This window comes from Lepisosteus oculatus, chromosome 15 (genome assembly GCF_040954835.1).
Source record: "Lepisosteus oculatus isolate fLepOcu1 chromosome 15, fLepOcu1.hap2, whole genome shotgun sequence".
Lineage (NCBI taxonomy): Eukaryota > Metazoa > Chordata > Actinopteri > Semionotiformes > Lepisosteidae > Lepisosteus > Lepisosteus oculatus.
Genome location: NC_090710.1, coordinates 20,300,268 through 20,317,009, shown reverse-complemented (window position 1 = coordinate 20,317,009; position 16,742 = coordinate 20,300,268). Strand labels below are relative to the sequence as shown.

The 16,742-nt window shown below is 38.9% G+C and overlaps 1 protein-coding gene across 6 annotated transcripts in view; it reads left to right on the top strand.

Annotated features, from left to right (window-relative positions):
- Positions 1-12,971, top strand: part of cdkl5 (cyclin dependent kinase like 5) — a 95,575-nt gene extending 82,604 nt beyond the window's left edge. For 5 of the 6 annotated variants that reach the window (XM_015363831.2, XM_015363827.2, XM_015363829.2 and 2 more), the window contains 5 exons: positions 335-458; positions 2,215-2,320; positions 4,141-4,263; positions 7,861-8,040; positions 8,413-12,971. In XM_015363831.2, the coding sequence (XP_015219317.2) occupies positions 335-458; positions 2,215-2,320; positions 4,141-4,263; positions 7,861-8,040; positions 8,413-8,772 (893 nt within the window). In that variant the 3' untranslated portion in view covers positions 8,773-12,971. The remainder of the gene's footprint in view (positions 1-334; positions 459-2,214; positions 2,321-4,140; positions 4,264-7,860; positions 8,041-8,412) is intronic. The other variant, XM_015363832.2, reaches the window with a different exon arrangement.
- The last annotated feature ends 3,771 nt before the right edge of the window (positions 12,972-16,742 follow it).

Genomic DNA, 16,742 nt, shown 5'->3' with positions numbered 1-16,742 from the left:
AGCCCTAGAGTGATAGTTCCAGTTACAAGCAGGAATAAGTAAACATCTCAATAAAAATTGACAGTACTGATTGTTTTAAGTTATCATTTTCCATGTTTTTATTTTTCTTGAGCTTTGAGCCTAAACAAGTCTCATGCTGATTTGTCAATCTGTAAATATTACTCCTTAGAGTTGCATTATGGCAGAGACTTGTTTGAAATGTAGGCTGATCAGTCCGGCACCAATGCATTGCATACATCAAGAAGCCTGATCTTCCTTCTTCATATTTCTATGAGGTGGGATACATATACCTACAGCAGCTCACAAAGTTGTATTTCCTGGTGTTGTCTTGCAGTTCCTTCTCCCCGACCTGACAGTACGTTCCATGACAGCTCAGTGCAGAGCAGGGGCCCTGCCGTGCCTGTGGAGAGCTCTTCTCTGTCCAGCCATCCCAAGCGACAAACAGCCTTCGATCCATGGCAAGTTCACACTCGAGCCATCACCATCATTCCCTGTACTCCAGTTCTCACCTAATTAGGAACACACGTAAAGTTAAAGAGTAGGTTCTGCCCATCTGGCCCATTTGGTGGTTAGTAGCTAATTGAAAGGAGGATCTCAATCAGCCCATTCGTGAAAGAAGCCAGGGTATCGCCTTCAACACAACAGTTTGGCAGTTGGTTCCATATTCCACAACCTGTTTGCTAAAGAAGTGCCTCCTGTTCTTGATTTTAAATGCACTTCCACATAGTTTCCATTTGTGTTCTCTGGTTTATGTTTTATTGTTTTACATTGTTCATTCGGAAGGTTCTTCAGAGTATTGTGGTTCCCACGCCCCTGCCTCCCGTGTATCCAGGCAATCCTTGACATTTGTTAAGACTTCTGTGTAGAGAATTTTCTTTTACAAGCCTTCAGTTCTGTTCAGTGATGTTTAGGTTTACATGATCTTCCAAGCAGGGGTCACAACAGTAGACACTCATAGTACATTTAGGTGTGATGGGATTTGATTAAGGTTTGGACCAATTATGATAAGCACTGCAGCTTTCACAATTTTGAGGTGAGAAATATTTATTTTGTTAGGTTTCTAAAACAACATTTTTGCTTCTACGGTCAGAGTCTAGCTTTCTATTTCACCCTACTGAAAATGTCATTTTATGTGCATATCCAAAACATATTTTGGATGAATGGCACTTATGATGGACAATATTCCATCTGTTATATCTCTTCTTGATTATTGTATATATGACTGCTGTCAGTTCTTGACGTTCTGAAATACTGACGAGTGTCTTACATTTATATACAGTAGTGTTTTCCATCACTATTAATGATCTTCAGGTTTTATAGTATTCCCTAATGATCCTGCACTAACGTAATATGAATTGTTCATTTAAAGGCCTTAATTTGGTTCTGTTGATGTTCTGCACTTGTAGACTGTCACCGGTTCAGGGTGATGGAGATGGTATGAAGGCAACTTGCGTTAATCTGACAGTGAAAAATGCAAAAAGATGGTTTATTTCTATTGCTGGATGTCAGCTCTGGTATCCAGCTATAAATGAGAACCTTGGCAATCCAGATCGCTATCAGTAGATGAATGAATCTCAATTATATTCGGAGAAAATAACATCGGACAGCTTGCAAGACGTTTATTGTGCCTTAGCAGCCCACCCAGCTTGAAATATAATTGAATCAGGAGTTGCAGTGCCATTCTGCACATTTTTGTGAAGAGAAATAATGGTAATATACTTTGAATATCTGGCTTACTAAATGAGTAAAAATGAAAAAAACAAGTCTGTCATTTATAACTGCTTTTAAAGACTGAACAATTTAAGAAATGCAGCCCCAGATAACATACATACATTAAAAGGAATAAACCGAGGCTTATTCTGTATGTTTTGGCTGTGACATCACTTTGTCTTTCTTGAACACGTTTCTGATTAACAATTTTGAAAGCCAGGTCTTCAGCTGGTAAAATGGCTCAAGTGACTGTGAACAGACAAACCCTGAATGTCTTTCATTTTCATTTATGAGACACTTGTATTTGTAATTATATCGTTATTAACGGTGAACAGATTTCTCAATTTTTTAAGGTCTTAATTTAAATTTGTTAACCCAGCTTTATAAATTAAATGCTACACAAAGAGTTAATGTTTTCCTACATTTAATAAATATTATAGTGCTTTTTAAAAATGGTGACCAGGAGTAAAGCATCCCTAAAACACCTGTTTTCTCTTATTTCAGGAGCAACTCTGAGAATTTGAACATCAATCCTCCAGAGCCTACAAAAGAGAAGGAGAAGCAGGGGTTCTTCCGAGCAATAAAGAAGAAGAAAAAGAAATCTCAAACGGTGGGCCCTAACCCTTTTTTCACAAGAACTACAGTAGGTCATTACTGTGAAAACGTGTATTGATCTCTTTTCAGAACTGTCTGCTGTTATAGATGCTTTGCTCCAAGTGAAGGAAGCCCCTGTGTCAGAAAAACACGCATGTTGTGTTTTAAAAAATAATGCATGCATCCTTATAATGAAAGTGTCAAACATGATTTATTTGATTAGCAATATACATTTCTTGGATATCACAGCTTTTTGAAAATCAGCAGTAATGTTCCTTTTCTCTTAGTGTTAACATTTATAGATCCATTCCTCAGGAATTCAGAAAGAAGATGCGGAAAATCCTTTGACCCCTATTAATATTCTCATTTTTTTTCATGCAGTGTCAGATGCATGGACAGTTAAGCAAAGTAACTCAGAACATGTAGCAAATAACTTCGATAGGTATTTTACAACCAATATGTCTTGGCCTCAACAATTGCAGAGAGTTTGCTGCAGTATATCGGATGCAAGCACGTTGATCACTTAGTGAAACTGTCATTTTGTTAAATGTCAGTGTTAAAATGCATGCCCAAACAGCTGTCACCCTGTCAGCATTGTGCAGACTCAATCCACAGAAATGATTGTTACAGTACTTGGGCCCTGTTCTCTTCTCAGTGATTACAATGTAGCGTGACACCTCTCTTGTGGGGCTACATTTCAATCTGATGAACATGAGGAGGTTGCTGTATCTCTTGGGACTTTTAATCCAATTTTAGCATTTGATCCCTCTCCCCAGAAAGAGGCCAGTAGATACAAGCAAAGTTAGTCACATGCTTCCTACAGAGAAATAATACCAATGGAAAGAAATTAAATAAGATGATGGATGGGTGGGTGATGGGATTGTTATCATGGTTAAGTTAAGAATTGTTCTGTTAATATCCTTGAAGCTGTTTCTCCTTTTCTTATTCTGCTGGCTCTTTACTCTGCTATGAAGCCCAACCTTGTCACAACACTGAACACCCACATCTGTCTGACCTTTCAAATGAGAAATGAGGTCAAGGTTCAGCCCCATCCCATTATTTCAAGCTGACTGCTGTGTGATACAGAGAATACATACCTGTATGGAAACACCTGGTAAAGGAGGATGAGAATCAAACAAACTGTAATTCAGCTGTGAAGTATGTGTGTAGCTAGCTAGCATTTTACCACAGACCCAGGTAACTGCTCAGATCTATGGAGCTATATCTGTGATCAGCCTTGACAGCAATGCAATCTATATACTGTACCTGGGTCTGTGCTACATACAGTACAGCTTCTGGGGCTAGATAGCAACTGATTCTGAAAAAAGTGTGTTGCAGTTTGATGTTTGCAATTAATGTTGGCCTGAAGGATTCGGATAAAAGCATGTTTGATGTGTTCTCAGTGTGGAATACATACAGTAAATATTACTCCCTTAAAAGAAGGGAGATAGCATTCATATTCAGTCCTAGGTATTCATGTTGGGGAAAAAAATTCATATAAAATTTAATACACTGAACATAGGCACATAGTGTATGCCGTATCTCTCTTTGACCAGCAAGGGTCACTCTGTGATAATGCGTAAATGCCTCCAAAGTCTTCAGGTTCTTTTATGTGTGGGCTGGACTTACTCATACAAACCGCCTGTGAAATGCTTTTGTGTTTTGGTCCTTTTACAGAACAGAGCATAACACAGCTGCAACTCATTAGAGAAGCAATATTTCAGCACTGTGCACTTGCAAAGCATGTCTTGATATACTGTTTGATTATAAAATTGTGCACCATGTGTTTCTTACATTTTCCAATGTGCCATTAGTGTTTTGCATCTTATGTTGCAGACAGAAAACACCGATGGAAAGAATCCCAGCATCAAGAAATGCCTTTTTCCTCTTTTTAACTCAAAGAATAATATAAAGCATAGCTCTTCTTTGAAAGCCCTCCCTGTAATCACTTCGCCCATGGTATTCGGTTTATATACTGCACCCTAATCTTTTCCAGTAACAACACTGCAACTGCATGCTATTAACATGTTTAATACATTGTAATTTGTGTATATAATTCCCATTATATTCTCTACAGGGAGCCATGACCAGATGTGTCAAATGTGTTATTTTTCTTCCTTTATCATTGATGTCTTGAGGTATTTAAGGTAATCAATATTTAGGAATTCAGGGTTCAACGGCTTGAAGATTTCAAATACACATAAAGAAACAGGCCTTTGGCTTGTCAGATCTCACGTAATACATGATTTGGAAGAAACGGTGTTTACTTATGTCCTCACTCATAAAAATGCCAGTGGTGTAGTCAATGTTTGAGGCTTCCTTATTTTCTCTTGTCATATACAGTATACTGTAGGTCTTGCCTCTGAATACTTGTCAACTGCAAAAGTGGGCATTAATAACTAGGCATTTACCTGTATTCTGGGCAGATTTACAATAAAAATAGTATCTTAATTGAAACTGCTGTTTTCCATTACCTTTTAGCACCATCACAGCTAAAGAATAAAAAAGTCCTTTTCACCTAAGTGAAAAGTTTCTGTTTCAACATACCATCTATTATACCTTGTCTGCCTGGCAGTCTATCTAGCACCATACACAGTACCTTGTAAAAATATTGTGACCTTTCCTATGGTGTCCTGTTTTGTGAAATAAAAAAAAAACAATGTGTATATGATTTTAAGGTAGGTTACAGTAAATGTCAGCAAAAAAAAAAGGAAAAAATACACTGATTGTACCAGTATTCAGACCTGTAAACTCAGTATTTGGTGGAAGATCATTTGGTAGCAATTCCAGCTGCAAGTATTTTTGGGTAAGTCTCTGGCTTGGTGCCGTTTTTGCCCGTTAATCTTGGCAGATTTGCTCAAGCTCTCAAGTTGCCTGTCGCTTATGGACAGCAGGTCTCAAGTCTTTTCTCAGAGTCTCAATAGGAGTCAAGTCAGGTCTTTGACTGGGCCACTCAAGGACATTCACATTCTTATTCTTGAGCCGCTCCTATGTAGCTTTGGCCCTTTGGGACATTCACTGGCTGAAGGTGTATTTTCATCCCAGTTTTAGGTCTTTAGAAGATTGATTGGTTTTCCTTTAAGATTCATCTCACAGACAAAGCTGCACCTAACTGTATCTAAGATTCCAAACTCCCGCAGATGAGAAGTAGCCCCATAACTTAGTTATGGTAAAGTCAACCAGAATGCTTATAGAGATCTGCTGTGTACTACAGCATTGCATTTACATTTACACCACAGAACAAATGTTGCTATATTTGCAGTCTATCATAAATGCTTTGTTGTAAACTCAATGCAGGGTTAGATGCATGTTTTTTTCAGTAGCAGCTTCCTTCTTGCCATTCTGACTCATGGCGGTTTTCTCCTTTCTCGGCTTTTGAACGATGTAGTTTTTTCAAAGTTACTGTTGCTTTCAAAGGGGGCATTCTTAACTGGTTTCCTCCTTGCCTGGCTGCTCAGCTTGGAGGGTCAGTCTGATCTAGGCAGACTGGTATAACACACCTTCAACTTCTTAATGAGCTTCTCACTCTTCGTGATTTAATCTCTGTGGGAACTTCACTACCAGACTGAGGTAACTAAAGAGAGGTGTATTTATTCTGAAGTCACATTAACCATTATTCCACACACAGGCCAATCAACTACGCGGATTATGTGGCTTGTTAAAGTAATTTAGTGCACATAAATTAATTTAGGTTTCCCAGAGCAAAGAAATTTAATATGCAATCATGATGTTTCCATTTTACTTTCATAATAGTTAATTACTTCTTGGTTTTGTGGTTTTGCTTTTAATGTGTGACGTAGGGTATATACAATATTTATGTAACATTAATTGCTACTTCAGAGTGTCATGACTGTCAGTGAACAAATAAAGTTGGCCAAGTTCAATATGATTAAATCCAAATGTAGTTATCAGACAAGGCTAAATGGCTTTGTCTGCTTTGTAACCTTTCTTATGTTCTTCCCTGGGGGACCAGTTTCAGCCTGGAGATAGCCACTGAAGATGAAAGCACCCAGGCTCCTAGGCGTCTTGTCAATTGATTTTTTCAATAAACGCGTCAGTTGTTCATTTCATGAACCAGAATAAGAGTTGTTTGAACCACTGAGAATTCAAAGGGACCCAGAGTCATCTGCAGGACCAGGCCTGGCCCTTTCTTCCTGTGCTGTAGCTCCTGTGAAATGAAACATTTGATGGAACTGGTGCATGGTCTCCTGGAGTCACTCGATAAGCCCAGTGCAATGTGATGTTACTATTGAATCAGCACCTGCTGAACTGCTTGACAATGTCCTGGTTTATTTCCCCCTTTGCAGCTTTTCAGCTAACAGCATGTGACACAGGTTTTGGGGTGCGGGTGTGACTGGGAAGGGTCATGCATGATTCCTCGGCCTCGTCTGCCGAAACTGGTTGTTGCTTGCCGAAGGTGCACGCGGCTGCCCATAGCATATTCCAAAACCTGCTCAGCATCCCAGGGTCGTGTGCGGGAGAGGACACCGACAGGCTGTAGTCAAGCATAGGGATATTTTTTACATGGGATTTTTAAATAGTCTTTGAACGGCTGTGTCCAGCTCTCCTCCACAGTCAAGAGTTTTGTTTTTTACGCTGCAGTTATGACTGTTATAGATGACTGTGGCAAAGCTGATTTATGCAGCTGTTAGAATTGTGGCATTGTCACCACTGTTGTTTAAAATGGAGCTAGCAGGAACATTGTTTTAAATAAATGCAGGAGCCACCCTAAACTGCAGTCGTCACCTGAGCCAGCTACAGAACAGTGATCGAGAGTTGTTGTTTTGGGAGTAGCAGTTGTTAATCAATTCCCCCTGTAGTAAAGTTGTATTGTTTTATTGTTGACTGAAGTGCTAATAACTCTGTAATATATACTTGATAGTTTGATTATTTGTCAGATGAGCAAAGCCATATACTAACATTATTATGCCTTTGAGACGCTTAGTTTATATTAGTGCTCAATGGCAGAAGCTCAGAAATAAAAAAAATCTTGACTACTGTTATGATGAAGAAGCACTGCACGTTATAAATGCAATGCCTGTGCAGTGCAGAGCAGAGTGTAAATCAATGTCCTTTGAGAGATAATTGACATGTAGGCAGGATTTGGTGATTACAGGAAAGAAAGTTTTTGAGTACAGTGTACCGAATAACACGGTTCACATTATTGAAATTAATTTGTATTGCCACCCCCATAGCAGTGCAGTTTGAAAGCCAGCTATTTGTGAAATGTGCACAGTAAATTAACCACTGGTTCAGGTGGAGTATGCAGTGGCTCATGTTGCATCTCTACAGTTTGTAGTCTTTTTCACATCCAGGTACTGTATATTTCCAGTGTAAATGCTCCACTAGCTTGCATTGCTTGTATTTAGTCTAGAACCCTCAGCCTCTGACCTTTCGATGACTAAATACAGTACTTGCGTTAGTTGTTTCCTTTCCCTGGGTGGTCTGAACATGTTTTTGAATCGAGAGCACTTGCTTACTGGGCAGTTAAAGACGTTTGGGTTTCAACAGTTCTGAGTGAAACCTCCGTGTCTGCTGTCATCTCCTGTGCAACAGGTTCCCAGTGACGGGCAGGACCACCTGGCTGTCCAGAAGGCTATCCGCTCCTCCAACCACCAGAGCAGCCGTCACAGGAACAGAGACCGAGACCGAGAAAGGGATCGAGACCACGACCGAGACAGAGAAAGGGAGAGGGACAGAGAATGGCCCGATAAGATGACAGAGGTCCATTCTCAGGTAAGCACTTTCACTAATAGAACTGTTTTAAAGACTAGACTTATCCAAATAAAGCAAGTGTTAAATGGGTACTCCTGTCCTGTGGAGAATGTTTATAGCACTTGAAATGTATCAAGAGAAAGAGTCTTAAGAGCTGTACCCATGCTTCAGTAGTTGTGCCAATTCAAAACGTGCTCTGTCAGTAGTATCAGCATGAGAACGTGAGAGAGCCCATGAAAGGCAGGCCTCCAGGGCGGGTTTGTATACCCTAGCTTTGCACACACTTGGACATTGTGCTTCGGCAGTCGCGGCTTGTTTTTGGAAACACATTTCTGAATGTGATCATTGACTTTTCCCGACTCATGCTTCTGCCTTTTCTCCGCCCTCCCCCAGAGCCAGCCTTTAAAGTCTCTTCGCAAGCTCCTGCACCTCTCTTCTTCAACCGCCAACCACTCGGCCCCCTCTGAACTGCGCTTCCAGCCCCTTCCCAATCCGCCCTCCAAAGGCGGCTTCAGCGACGGGCGGGGTCACCCCAGCAGCGGTTCCTCGCAGCCCAAGAGCCGTGCGGCCTTCCAGCTCCCCGGGCAGATCGAGTCCAGCTGGCACGTGTCTGCGCTGAACCGCTCCTCCGCCGAGGGGACTCCTTACCCTGACCAAATGCCCTCAAAGGGTGGCCAGAACGGGCACAGCTTTAGCCGGTCTTCTCGATCCCGGATGCCAAACCTCAATGACTTGAAAGAAACAGCTCTGTAGGGTCTCCAGCTTCCTCCCTCTCGCCCCCGAGACCGCCCCGCGGTCCTGTCTGCTACCCGGTGAACGTCCCATCCTGACAGGACAAAAACTTCAGAAGTGGGCTCTGTAAAGCAGGTGTGCCCTCACTCAGAGGATAGTGATCTAAATATATGTCTTAATTTTTTTTAAGCTTCCATATTTGATAGAATTTGTAATATTATTTATGAAGCTCAGATTACAACTTTCCTGTTTTAAAGTACGTTACAGGCTAAAAAAGGTGATTTTAAAGTATGGTGGGAAAATTAGAGTGCAAGTGCTTTAGTTTATTTATAAAACACAACAAAATATGAAACTTTCCCATCGCAGTTAAATATTTCAGCGAGTTTCTTTCCAAGTATGTCTTTCAGTATTTAGGTTTTTCAAAATTTAGCAGTACTGGTATAATATACCCCATGTCTGTTTTTGTCTCAATTTTTCATGGAAATGTTATAATCTTAACCCAGTAACTTAATTTAACTTTGGCTTAAGGGGCTGCCTTTTCGACCAGACTGGTAAAAGACTTGTTGACTGACTCACTGTTGCACATTGTTTTGCCAGATTTCTTGTATTCTGGAATTTCTGGTGGCAACTAACTCTTCCATGAAGAATGTAAAACTTTGGCTGTTCAACATTACTTTTTTCTCCTCGGGAAGGTTAATCACAAGGCCAGCATGCATTTTGTTAGTTTCTAAATTACATACCTCTATGAACGTAGTCTATTGCTTTTCTTAGAGTTTTTCAGTGGGGAGACTAGACATCCTGTTGGCACTATTTCTGTGCATTATTCAGTGGGCAATAACTTCCGTAAAGGGTAGCGCAGTGTTTTGCTGTGCATTTTGTTGTAAACGCGTTTCTTGAGGTGAATTCTTTGTGTAATTTCTTGAAGATTGAAAGAAAGTACTGTTATCAAAATTCTAAGCCTTTGATACTTAACAGTAATTAATTACAGGAAAAATTGTTAATTGCTTTTAGATTGATGAGTCCAGAGAAAATGGTAGAAAATAGGTTTTGCTCCGGTGGGTGATAGAAAATGAGACTAAAGCAGATGTTACCTAAAGTGTCCTCCAATCTGTAGAGCATCTGTGCTCAGCTTGAAAAGATCTTACCTTCTCCATTTTCTTTGCTGATTAGCTCTGATCAGACGCCATTCATAGAAATGTGTGATTGTTGATTTTGATACTTGAGAGTTTCTCAAAATAACTTTTTACAGCATTATCAAGACCTGGATAGCACCACCCTCCAGAATTAATCAATTCTGATGTCACTGTCAACACATGAAAATACTATTGCTGACAATGTATCTTGTGCCGGCAATGCTTCATCTCAAAATCCAGTCTGAGAATTCACAAATCAAGAAGTCACAAGAAGATTTTAGTCTATTGTAAGCTTGTTTATGTACAATGTTTGGGTGAAGCCAGACTTGAAGTGGTTTTCCCTTCTCTTTTTCTTTCTGTTTCACTGAAATTACTTTCCTGTTGGATGCCAGTAATTCAAGATCAATTCATCTGTCTCCTCTCATAAGAAGAACATTTGACATCTGTGTCTGTGTCTCATGTGTGATTAGACCTTGGATTTGAACTGCCTTCTCTGGCACCTCTGAGTACCCAACCCACTTGGTCCACATGAGGGTGAGCCATATCCACACTATGACACTATGGGGATATGACACTATGAGATGTCATTTACAAAAACCCAAACCCTCACCTTGAGAGGGTTGAATTCCTTTTGAGCATCCTAGGCAGTGATGTCATTGTAATGTCCCAACTTACACTGATACCTGTTTACCTCTTCACCTCTAAACTCTGCAGCAACATCAGTAATGGACAGAGATCAGTCTCAGTGAAAAGGGGCAACGGCATCCTCTACAGCATAGAGGATAAATGTTATTGGAACATCAGTTTCTTGTAAATTTTAAGCCCGTTACCCTGCACAGTGCTTACAAGACTCAAAACCCCTATGCCAAAGGGCCTACCTCTCAGCGTTGGCATCTGATTCAAATGCTATTAAAAGTATTGGGGAGTGACATAACTCTATTATTCTTTGAGACTTATCAATACCAGCTCACACCACTTCTCTATGCATTCTGCAAAAATAGTGTTACATCAGACAACCACCACAGAAGCAAGCCATTGGGATGCGTTTGTTTTGAACTTAAGGGCAATTTAGGATACAACCCCTTTTATCTGACTGTGTTTTACAGTTCAGTTTCTCCAGATTGCTGTGTCCCTGAGGCAAGCCTCTCAGTTCTGTACTTCATTCCTTTCCCCACTTGAGCAGCTGATGGACAAAAGCAGCCTTGCCTGGAGCAAAACGCTTGTCGAATAGCTGCATGTTAAGCCACAGCCAGATGCCAGCAGTCCAAAGCAGTTGCTCCAGACTCTTATCATAAGTGCCTCTGCAGTTTTAAACCTTATTAAAATGGTAAAGATAAATCAGGTCAGACTTGCCTCAGATTGTTCAGGCTAAGTTGTGAATGTAACGGAGTGAATTATTGTTTCTCCTCAACACCTATTGCCTATCGCCCAAACAAAATTAGGCTTCAACATTGAAATTGTTTAATTTTTTTTATTATACTGTGTTTTTTGAACTCCCAATGTAATTCATTTTTGTTTCCTGCAACATCAAATTGTCATCTTTGTGTAATGCAGTCCAATTAGATCCCATCCTTTCTGAAAAAGTGAATGTCATATTTTGAGAAAGGTGTGTATCAGGATTGAGGGAGGGACTGTGTTCTGAAATGTTGTCAATCTTGACATGAGTTCTGCTACCCAGTGTTCACTGTGGTATTTTAGAGTGACAATTTGTAATGTTTTCAAGGAGCCTGTTGCACATCTGTAGCAAAAGATGTGCCAGAACTCTTTGCACATCCAGACAGGAGATCAAACAAAAACAACTTACAGAGCAAGCCAAATAAACCAGACGGTTAGTACAAAGCATCCTTTTATTTTAGCGTTCGTTTGTTATTTATAAAAGCACTTCAGTAGTTACAGGTACAACGAAAAGAATATTCATCAATTAAGAATATATTATAAATATGTAAAATGTAAATTGAATGTTAGAAAATAGCAAATATCAATAAAAGCTGGAAATAGCAATACAATGTAAAAAAACCAGAAAATGTATTTGTTATCTTTTAAAAGCGGCTTTACACTGGCGATGTGCTTATAAATATATATTATCTATTTTAGTACCATTATGTCCTTTGTAAATACTTGTCAGAGTGTATTAGATGCCAATTGATGCATTGTTAGATAAAAAGTAACCTATGTGTTTGCTAGAGAACTTATTGAAAAAATATTTTATTGAAGAACTGAAAGATTATTGAGACCCTTGTTCCTCTTCTTCCTTTGGTATCATCTTCAAAAGCCTGGGGACTCTGATTTAGCGTACTTGTGCAACAGTGAGCCATTTCTTCTTACCAGTCTGAGTGTGAAAATAACTATTAATCTGATGCTAAGGTTCTTGGGATAAATGTTAATTATTCTAATTGTATTTTACAAATATATATGTGTATATACAAAGGGGAGGGAAAGTAGCTTGGTTAATTCTTTTATTGTTTTTCTTAAAGATGCACTTTAAACAGGCTTTCTAGAGTCAGAACAGTAACTTCTCTTTGTATTCAGTGCTCATATAATCTATATTAAATACAGGTTTCGGTTTCAGCCTAAGTGCCAACAAATGACTGGCACAGACTTTTGTATTGTATTTGCGTTTTGTGTGTTCAGGGTATGTAAACTGAAAGTGTGTATCTGCTGTTTCTGTTTTGCAGAGGTTAACGTCTTTTTTTATTTCTGGAGTGATTGTTGTGTTATACAACACTGTATTATATTAATACCAATGCGTGATGATTTATTTGGTAATATTTATAAAACTTTATAGACAACTTTAAGTGAAACATCAGAAACTTACAATAAAAATGGTCAGGTGGATTTTAAGTTAGTTTTCCGTGTATGTGTCTGTATACCAGACACAGTCAAAACTGGTAGCACATTTATTTTTATTTTTTATTTTGTCTGTATACAATATATATTCCTTTGGAAGCTCTGTCATACTAGTATTACCTAAAGAATTAAGGGACCTAAGAATTGATGGTTGGGTATCTAACACTACTATTAATGTTTACATCTGTTACATTCAAAGGTTCTTGAAATAAAACAAATGAATGGACTATCAGTTTTTTTTGTATGAATTGCTGATGATTTCTATTGATTTGTCTATTTGATTTGTCATGATTTCTTAAGGAGAAGCTCCTTAATACTTTAATAATAAAGTATTAAGCAAGGAAAAACCTGCCCAGCACTGAACACAGAATCGAAACCAGAGGAAATTGTCTGGAAATCATTGATGAACATTTGAATTCAATTACAATCCACTGTATTTTCAAGATTCCAGTTTAAGAGATGAACATACTGTAGGTCTGAAAATACTTTTCAGCGCATTTTCCTGTGATTCTCTTTCTCTGTCTGATTTTCTACCTATTACTCATTGAAGATGTCCCCTGTTTTTACATCATGCTATTCAATACAGGTACAGTATGTAGCAGATAAAGCTCATCTTGTGATGACTCAGAAGAAACACATCTAATTTTCATGTGTCTTCACATGAAAATGCAGGTATTTGTGGTAAAAGAATATACTGTAAGTAAATGAGAAGAGGTCATTAAGCCCATCTCTAGCCAGCCTGTTTGGTTGCTATTAGAAAATTGCTCCAAGGATTTAATCACTACTCTGTGTAAAGAATTTACTTATAAAAAGCTGGGTGAGATTCTTGGATGAATTAACTACTACTACTGTCCTCTGGTTTGTATTTCACTTTTGATTTTGAATTAGTCCCCTGGGTTACCCTGAGTCAATGCTTTTGAAGATTTGAACTGAATTAAGTCCGCTTGTAGTCCTTTCTATTCGAGCATAAAAAGATTATTTTGTAGCCTCAGGGTAGGATATACCTATTGAGTTCAGGAATGTAGATTGATGCTCTTTTTTTAGAGATTCCATATCAGTAGTATTTTATCCTAGTATGGTGAACAAAACCATGTACAATATCTTAACTGAATTATTGTGCATTGTCTCATTTTAACATAACATCTTTTAACATGACATAACTATTAACATAGATTCCAATTCCATGATGCCAGTGGAAAAGCACTTTTGTTGGTGATGACTGCATTTCTTTTGAGGAAACCAAGGTTGTGATGACAACCCATCATTCATTTCTAATGAAGATCATGCAGTTTGATGAGTATCATTTGTAGGCATGAGAAATGTTAGAGAGCAGACCAAGCATGTGACCTCAAGACACTCCAATCCCTAACAGCTACATGGAGGTCCAGACGCGATCCCAGGAGTCTGCTGTGTAAAACTCCACTGAGCCCCACAGAGCATTCACTTTGCTTCTGTCTCCTGCTGAGGTTTTTTATGTGGTTTAAGAACATTTGAATTCAAGTTATGTTTTCATTGCATTTAAAGCTAGATTTGGATATCCATAAAGACTGAAGCCATTCACATCTGTATAAAATGTTCTATAAAATCTCATGCCCAGATGCTAGAAAAGACTGCAAAGTGAATGTGGTCAGAGTCTGAAGCCATGCCCAGGACATGAGCCCCTGTTGTCAAAAGTAATCATAGTTGGATATTTCATTGCAGCAAGGTTTTCCGTGTCATTTTCGTTCTGTGTTATTGTTGTACAAAGCTGCTTAAAAATATATGTAAACTGAAGAAAAGAGTGAATTCAATTTTAATGTGCCCCAAGACCAGTTCAAAATGTGCACCAACGTGAAATGGACTGTGAACAGTAAGTATAGTCAAATCGGTACCTGTCTGCATACAGGTAAGTAAACTTTAATCTTTCAAGTTTGGTGTGAGCCAATGACATTCTTTAGTCCGGCAAGTGGTTTTGAACATTGTAACACAGGAGTGACCCTGTGGAATCCATCTGGAATCTGATTTTAAAAAGAGAAATTCAACCAGTGTTATAAGTGAAAGTTCTGGGTTAATTAAACAAATCAAGAACAGGACATGAGAGATGCTCGGGTCATTCTATACCACCTGCCAGGGTACTAAGAATAAACAACACTGGGTGCTTATGTTTCAAGTCTATATTTGCAAGATGGAAAATATATTAGGCAGCAAGGGACAGCTGAACAGGGCATAGAGCATCCTAAAGAAGCTCCATAAAGAAATATTACATTTCAAAATATAGTTACTACTCTGCGTGTATTTTTTTAAAATACTATACAGTGAGGATTTTGAATATTAAGTTTTAATTGATAATTAATTACTTACTGCATTAAACTGGAGTGAATTTGTTGCATAAGTGCTAAATCTCACCTCAAGGTTCGGCAAATTCGACTTCCTCAAGGTGCATGTGTAACAGCGTCTTTCTAGGGAGATGAGAACGTGTCAGTTATGTGTCATGTAGTGTGGCAGATCCCTCTTACTGTACTGTATCCTTTTAAGATATGCACATGCACTCCGTTACAGGGTACAGAACCTGCAACTATTTTCAGTAACCTGAATAATACCTCTGGAAGAAATCAATAAAACTCTGAGGAAACTGTGAAACCGGGGATGAGTTGCTCTGTGACCTGCTTTGCCTCACTGGATTCCCCTGTAAGCCTAACCTTAAATGAGAGAGCTGTGCTGTGAATCCCCCCTCTAACCTAACACTTTTCATCTTTTAACCATTAACCAGATGAGAAAGCCTACCCACTTCTTCCTGCTACCCCTAGAAGGTATCCAGACCCTTTTATTCTCAGATTTGATCCTCATTGAACCTTTGTGGGATGATTTGGTACAAAATGTAGCATCTAGGGTATAGCGAACCGTGAACAGGTATGTTTGTTCAGGCTTGACAAGAGGCAAAGTACCACATGACAGCACCTTGAAACTGATGCACAGCATACATCACAGGTTTACAGCTCCCAGTGCTGGCCAGCACACTACTAGCCTCTGACTTCATGTAGAGAACTGCTGATCAACCCTGTTGATTGCAAGCTTATCAGCATAATGAATTTACCAGGTCTGTTCAATAAAATACAATGCACAATTTGCAAGGTTTGTCAAGATTTTGTCATTTTCATATTTTCTTGATGCTCGGTATAGTTGATGACAAATTCTTTGATATTGCTCTTTCTTCCTTACTGACACCTACTGTATCTCTGTATTCATTAAATGGCTTTAGTCTCAGTCCGGTTCAAGCAATCCTGACTCTACTTCAGGAAATCCAGAATAAATGCCAATAAGAAAACGATTGTCTTTTTTTTATACTTCACCACTGCAGTTTTTTGTTCAGCTTATGTGCATGGATTTAACTGTTATTAGACTATTTAACTTGTTGGTAACATGATAATAGTTCAAAGTATTTCTGAACTAGCATTTTCGAATGGGTTATCCATTTATTTAAAATACAAGTTTTGCAATTCAAAGGTGTATAGACTTTTTTATTTTATTCTGCATCAGACTTTACTGTCAGAAAATGGAGGAGAAGGAGTTTAACTCTCTTCAACATTATACACCTTTGCCTATTTAAGATTTTCTGAGTGTTGGGGCTCTTGGGATTTAAGGCCTTGGGCTTCTACATTTGAAAGATGCCTTGTCTGTATTTATCCTCATTTGTCCAAGGAGCAACATACTGCAGTCCTCCCATTGCCATGTCTACATAATCTGTTTCCTGTAAGAAATGTTCCATCAAATGAAGCCAGAGTACAAGACTCAGTTTGTATTTATTGAAGGCCATTGCCTTTGTAACAGTAAAACAGTGATATTTCTGTAAACACAAAATGACGTCCCCAATTCAATGGGGATTTACCAGTGTAACCTACTTGACTGTCACAAAACACGTTATAATTCACACACAGTACAGCACACGAGACCCCTCACGAAAACCCCTGCTCCCCTCTATTAATGTATCAACAGTGCTTCCCACTCTTTTTCTCTCCTATACCCCCAAGCTAC